The sequence below is a fragment of the Dipteris shenzhenensis genome, chromosome 22, assembly GCF_047967505.1.
Source record: "Dipteris shenzhenensis isolate YYH24624 ecotype China chromosome 22, Dip_SZ_1.0, whole genome shotgun sequence".
In the NCBI taxonomy this organism is placed as follows: domain Eukaryota; kingdom Viridiplantae; phylum Streptophyta; class Polypodiopsida; order Gleicheniales; family Dipteridaceae; genus Dipteris; species Dipteris shenzhenensis.
In genome coordinates this window covers 7,234,355-7,241,426 of record NC_141617.1, presented here as the reverse complement: position 1 = coordinate 7,241,426, position 7,072 = coordinate 7,234,355, and the positions used below count along the sequence as shown (strand labels likewise).

The 7,072-nt window shown below is 44.6% G+C and overlaps 1 protein-coding gene across 1 annotated transcript; it reads left to right on the top strand.

Moving 5' to 3' along the window:
* The first annotated feature begins 2,754 nt into the window (after nucleotides 1-2,754).
* Nucleotides 2,755-4,176, top strand: LOC147887672 (uncharacterized). Its single transcript, XM_087393548.1, has one exon. It carries the CDS (start codon nucleotides 2,935-2,937, stop codon nucleotides 3,865-3,867), a length of 933 nt encoding a protein of 310 aa, XP_087249674.1. The 5' UTR covers nucleotides 2,755-2,934; the 3' UTR covers nucleotides 3,868-4,176.
* Nucleotides 4,177-7,072: the final 2,896 nt, after the last annotated feature.

Sequence of the window (7,072 nt, the reverse complement as noted above, 5' to 3'; positions counted from 1 at the left end):
GCCAAACATTTCACAAGTTAATATGCCTAGTCCACACCCTAAGTCCATCACAGCTGCACCTTTTAACAGTAGGGGATTTATTGTGATTGTGTCGTAATTGGAGTGGGTGTTGTAGGCCTGGCCATTGCAAGACAATTGGCTATGAAAGGTAGAGATGTCTTTGTGGTTGAAGCTACATCCAGGTACGAGCTCGAGGAACATTGAGGTCATCCACACAGAGCTTTACTCCACGAGCAGTCTTCCAATTCAAAGAAGGATTTTCCCGCCAAGAATACCGGCTAGTAAGAGAAAGAAGTTGTAGCTCCTACAATGGGATTGAAGAAAGTTTTCCATCTGTAGTTGAATTTGCTCTTGATTACCTGACTAGGGAGAGACAATGGTATGGAAGGTCTTTGTCTGCTGAGAAGTGAGGACATGATTTAAATGGAGCCGCACCTAAAGTGTGTCAAAGCACTGTGGTCACCATCTACAAGGATTTTTTATTTTAGACAGTTATTCTTTCATGATGTCGCTTCAGGCAATGGCCCTTGATTGTGGCAAAATCACTGGAAGCTTCAAGCACTATTGGTGGAGATTTACAGCCTTTATATAGCCTTCGCATACTACTGCAAGGACCCAAGAAGTCAATTGCGGGGACGCAACTCGTTTGAAGTTAATGTGGTTTGAGGTTGGGGATCCAAGGGGTTTCGAACTTGCAAGATATCTCTCTTTTGGCTCTCTAGATGATAATTGTAATGGCCATTGTTATGGTTTTCTGTAGTGATCCGAGATCGATTGTGCTCCTCTTTCAGTTGTAGCTTGATAAACGCTTTACGTCGACTGGTAACCTTGCGAATTGGTTGGAGATTAGAGGCCCGACATGTGACAAGCGAAAGAGCCGCGGCTTCCCTAAGAAAAATTTCTACGAGTTGGGAAGAGACTAAACACAAGAAAAAGTGAGACGAATCGCTATCAATGCCTGCGTTCTCCAATAGCACCTCCACACCAGACGCTTGAACAATCTGCGGAGTGTAGTATAAAACTACATTGATGCCACGAAACTGGCAAGCAACCAACATTACAATGTGAAGATCCCGACATTTGCTTTGACAAATTTGCCGGCCTGAAGATCGTAAGGCTTTGAATTAGAAACAATTAATGGTGGATATGAACTCAAATACATTACCTGTTGCAAAATTTGTAGGCCGCACCCAACAACTAGAGCTTGCTTCACCCCTGGCTCTAAAATCTCAGACCAAGCAGGGCCTCCAAGAGCCGTGTTTGCAGGATGTACCATGGCTGGTCCAATGTTGTTGAGTTCTACTAGCAAATCTTTGCTCGATTGGGCTAGATTTCCCACTAGTGCAGATGCCTCAAGCAAGAGACCTGGCTCGCTCGCACTAAACAGTCTTGGCAAAGACTGAATCGAACCTGCACGCGAAACACCGATGCCATCCTGATGCAGAAAAACTCTTTTGAAACTTCCCACTTCCTGTTCCATTTCACCTTTTTGAGGCATCCACTGCCAGGCAAGTTGCCATCCTCCTCCAATCGAAGAACTCCCAAATGACTCAGCAATGCTTCCATGTGTAAAACTCCCATACGGCATATTGTCGTAGGGTTCCAAACTAGCAAATGACTGTAGGCTAGCTTGTGAACCATGACCGCCATTCAACATGGTGTCAAGCTTCTCCAACTTATCGCTATTGCTCAAAGAAAGCAAGGGACCAGTCAGATTCCCTTCATGCTTTTCCAGGGCGATGTCGTATGCGAAACCACTGTTCTTCGATGACACGAGAGCACTTTCTTCGTCAGGTTCTTCCCTTTCTCTTTCCACTTTGACATTTTCTGCGAAATAATCTAGTGGGTTGTTCTGCAAGCTTCCCATGAAGGTGAGGACAGGGTTTGGCAATGGAAAACTGTGTGGCTGATCCAAAAGGCTCGCCACGATCGCGGGTTGGAATCAAATTTGGTACTGTCCTGCAGAGTCCTAGTGTAATGCACTGAGACAAAAGTTCAATGTCAGCTATGTGCCAGAACCATGTTCAAGCAGCACATCATCATCCTGAATCGCTACTATAATCACATCAGCAGATTAAATCTCTTGCTTAATCGCTAACCAGCAACGAAAGAAAAAGCAAGATATATGTCCTCCAAAGGATCAAGAGCAACAAATTGCAACCCAAAAGCTCTTACCTTTCGCTTCATCCCCAGTCTCGGGGGTCTGCCAATCGTGACCGGCTTTGACAAGCTTCTCTTCAGGAGTCCGGAAGATCCAATGGGCTTCCCTTCACCAACCTTTTGGGGGCCAGAAGAGGTAGCTTTGTAGTCATCTCCGAGGTCACTGAGATCTTCCTCAGCGTTAGAGGTCGAGGTCGTTGGCCATGGAGCTTGGAAAGCAAGATCGTGGAGGCAAAAGAGGTTGTTGGTGATCAGTCCTCCCAACCTGCATAGTCTGCACCCTCGTGGATGGAAGAATTACACTCAAATTGTCGATGAAAACTTTGGACAGGCGGGAGATTGTGTTGATCAAAAAGCAATATTACTATCTGTAGTGACTCCAATTTGAGAGCTTCGTTTTCACAAGATTAATCGACGATGGCAGAGAAAAGCCAGTTGTCTCTCAATAAAGCAAAGAGAAAAGCGATCACTAAGACCATGACACGTGGTTAATCGACCATGGCCTGAGAGAAAAGCCACTTGTCTCTCAATAAAGCAAAGAGAAAAGCATGACAAGTGGTTCAAGGAGGGACCTCAAAACCTCTAGGCTGCCTCCAGTAACCAGCCCTTTTTATGCAGAACTTGCACAATCCACAAACCCTAATTCACAGTCTTCCCTTGAGAGCAATACTGTCTTCCCTTCTTTTCTCTTAGTCGTCTTCTTCTTCTTCTTCTTTTCTCTGTTAGTGTGTGTTTTGCTTGCCCAGTGGGCTTCTTCCCTTTGCATCCATCGCCATGCCGGCCACCGCAGGTCGCGTCCGCATGCCCGCTAACAACAGAGTTCATAGCAGTGCTGCCCTTCAGACTCATGGCATCTGGCAGAGCGCCATCGGTTATGACCCTTACGCCCCTGATCAGAAACAACCTGCCCCCGATCGTGGAGGAGAATCCGCTGTCTCTGGCGCTGAGCAGAATGCCTACGATAGTTTCCAGGGCTTGCTTGCCTTAGCCCGCCTTACCGGCTCCAATGCCGACGAGGCTCGCGGCTCCTGTAAGAAATGTGGCAGAGTTGGGCATCTCACCTTTCAGTGTCGCAATTTTCTGGCCGTTAAGGAGGAAGTCGTAGCAACTGCCGCGGCTTTGATGGAACGGGAGGGAGGCTTGAAGAAGGACAAGGCGGACGACGGATCGACGGGTTCCTCAGAGGAAGAGAGTTCAGACGAAGAAAGTGATCTCTCCGATAGCTCCGAGGATTCTGAAATGGAGCGGGCAATCACGGCTAAGTTCGGAAGGAACGTTCTCAAAAGCTCCAAGACCAAAGGACGTAAGAAAGAAAGATCTGAAGCCTCAAAGCGTAGAAAGTCCTCGAAGTCCCATTCGAAGCGAAGCAAATCGAGCAGAAAATCTCAAAGCTTTTCAACGGACGAGAGTTCTGAAGAAGAAGTCAGAAGATCTAAGAAGCATTCTAATGGCAGAAGGAAGTCGAAAAAGAGACTCAGAGATTCGTCCGAGTCCGATTCAGAGGAATCTGGCAGACACCGGAAGAGGAAGATAACCGAAGAAGACAGCGATAGTGAATTTGAGAGGAGGAAGAGACGGAGAAGGCATTCTCATAGGAAGAGCAAGAGGTCAAGCGAATACAGTGAGCCGTTTGAAGGGGAAGAAGGGTTTGGGCATGCAAGAAAGAAAAAGCACCACGCGAGGCACCGGGACAGGAAGCATGACTAGCATCAAACTGAGTCTATGTCTCTATTATCTTGTATCTCTCTATTCCCTTTTTAATTTCTAAGGGCTTAAAAATCCTTGTAAAATAGCTTTCTATATGTTCATCTCGTTTGTTGGACGACTATGATTCGATTTTCATGTAATACAACCCTTAATGTCTTGGAAACAACCTGAATTTCTTAATATCAACCAGGATTTCTGGATGTGTTTTGATGGGTAGGCTATGAGGCCATCCATGATTCAGTCCTAGTTTATAACGGGCTTTGAGTCATGATTTCGGTCGCCATAAGAGCATGGCACATGATTTGGAAAGGGCTGCACCTAATCAGAATGCTGTTTTGATTCTATTTTGACATGTTTACAAAGTATGATCTTGGGGGTTAGGCTATATTTGAATAATGGTGTAAACACAAGTTGTGCTCTGCTTACTAATTCTCTTTATTTCTGATATTGTACTCTGTCTTCTTGTAAGTCCGGTTCTTTTCCTTTCACACTTTGCAAGATTGGATATGCACAATTTTGTATAGAGTCAAGTGCCACTTTCAACTAATGTTAACCAGCCTGGCAGATTTTCTTTACCACAGCCAAATGCTGCTTCGACATGATTGAGGGTCTGCTCAACTATGCAATTCCATGTTTCTGGAAACGCTCATTTGGATCCTGGAAACCATAGAGGAACAGGTTCCACGCTGGGACAATATCAGACGAGAGAGAACTGTCGCGTTAGAAACAGGCCAGGCAATATTAAATGTGGGGAAGTAGATGGATGGATGCAAAAGGAGAGAGAGAGAGAGAGAGAGAGAGAGAGAGAGAGAGAGAGAGGTGAGTAAAATTTCACCATGGGAGAAGGGTGGAGTTATATGCGGACCTCATAGAGCATTTTTAGCCCTGTTTTGTCCTCAATTCCCAAAACCCTTCAGCATTTGTAGTGCTAGCCCTCCGTGAAAATATAACTTAATTTTCTCCTAGATTACATTCATCCCTTCCCAGCCCACAAAATCACAAGTTGTGGCTTTCTATGAAGAAAGGTCTCAAGCAGTGAATGCTGTTGATCTATCTACTAGAACGTAGGGTGACACAATTTTGGTAGGCCCTTCTATTAGATAAGATTGTGTAAAACTGTTTTTTCCACAGCCCTCACAACTTTATATCCATGCATTGCCTCAAATAGGCTGATCTGAATGGATAGGTAAATAGTACTGTTGTAAATTTGTTTTGCAAGTCCAAGCCATTGATCCCAAGATAGTGTCATAGTACTATTGCATCACATAGTCCTTGACCCTTTGTTCACCCTCTCGAACTGACCGTGTGATGGGCGTCCCTCAGCACTCTAGGGAAGCCATAGGGCCTTTAGGATGTCTGAAAAATAGAGAGCTACTTTCACACAGCCAACTGCATGTTGGCTAAGGTCACATAACCATAGTAGAGAAATGACTCCTCATGCACACAAGTATGTGAGAGAATAAACACAGATGTAAACTAGAGATGCACGGCATGCACAGCATGTAGAGAAGAATCTCTAAAATTTTCAAACCCTGATACAGTAGCATCACTCAAATGTTACCATCTAGGACAGCTTGGATGCTGGACCTTTGGCACACAGGTGTGCGTCCTAACTCTGTGGCACCTCTCCGCTCTGTCAACCTGGGTGCACACAGTGAGCTTCAGTGGGCTGGCTCTTTGGTGCTCCCATGCACTGCTTCCTGCTCTTCCTCTCGCTGCACTGGGGGCCCTTTCATCCAGAGATGATCCATCAGCTTTATCAGGAGCGCTCTCTGAAACCATTTAAAGGTTCCTTGATCTTTCGTCCCAGAACCTGCAGCTCCTATTTCTCATGGTCCTGGTTCGCACAGGCAAGCCATTCGTCACACAGGTAACAGCAGCAAACAACCATGGCACCACATGGCTTGGTCATGAACATGCCAGGCTCTCGAGCAATCTTGGTACCTTCATCAGATTCATCCAGTTGTTCCTCTCATAAACCTATGTGCTGCCAAGCATCACGCCACCTGGATCTGCTTCAACTCATCACTATTCCAGAGGATACACAACCAAGCAACACACATAAGTAGTGGAATCACGGTGACTTCTCCACATAGATTTCCTAGAAACTTTGGATCACTTTCCAGCAGTCTCCAGAACAGTTTGCCCTCTTGATGGTGCTCCTGTTTCCACCATAAAGGCTTCAACAGATTACCTAATCCTGCTTCTAGCACTCTGCATGAAAAAGCCTCTGAAACACTTGTCCATGTCAGCACTTAAAAAATATCCTCAAAGCCGATAGGACAATGACTAAGCGGTCGTGGGAAAGACCCCAATGAAAGCATACTCTGGTAAGAAGCCTGTCATAGAGCTCAATGGGTTGAAATAGGCTCCTCGAGACTGCTCTTTTTTGTAATTGATTTTAATGGTTAGGCGTTTCATTGTCTAACAAACTTTTCTTTTTGCTTGTTCTTTGGTTCGATCCAGAGTAGGTCATTGTCCAAATATCCATCCTGGCACCGAAGCCTGTGGAAGCTTGAGCTTCAGATGCTGATTCGTAAGATTGCATTTTACGTTTGACAGAGAAAAAGATTAAATGCAAGCCCCAATTTTTTAAAAGTGTATATAAACTTTCAAAATATAGTGGAGGAGATTATATATGCATTTTTTTCCTTGATCGTTTGGGGATGTAATAAGTCAATAAGATGTGTTAGTTATGACTTGAAATCGCCTATTGATGGAGGGGAAAAGCTTCACATGTGGATGTTTGAGTGGAAAGTGATCAAAGCTTCCATTCATAGAATGAAAGAGAAGGGACTTGAAATGTGCCCTGAAACCTTTTTTTTTTGCCATGATTAGTGAGATACCAGGTGATGTAAATGTTAGAGGAAGGGAGGATAAAAGTACAACTTTGCACCCAATACACATACATGTGTGTTTTTTATGTGCATTTTCCTTTAAAAGTGTCCCAGATTTAGAGAGTACTTGAGCAATGGAGTGGAAGTGCCTTGAGTGCAAGTTGTAGGTGTATTCAGTTTCAGACCACCTGTGTCATGATGGAAAGAAAAGTGAACATAAAGATGCACGCAATCATTCTTTGTTTAAAACTAAGTTAGCAATGACAGTGAATCATAGAGCTATTTATCAAACAATAGGGTTGCTGGTATTGCGATAATTTATGGGGTGTTGCCCTATCAGCTAGATTTAGATTTAGATGCTCGTTTGG

What these genes read in the sequence shown, in the direction of transcription:
- LOC147887672 (XM_087393548.1), top strand. Translation starts at nt 2,935, where the DNA reads ATGCCGGCCACCGCAGGTCGCGTCCGCATGCCCGCTAACAACAGAGTT.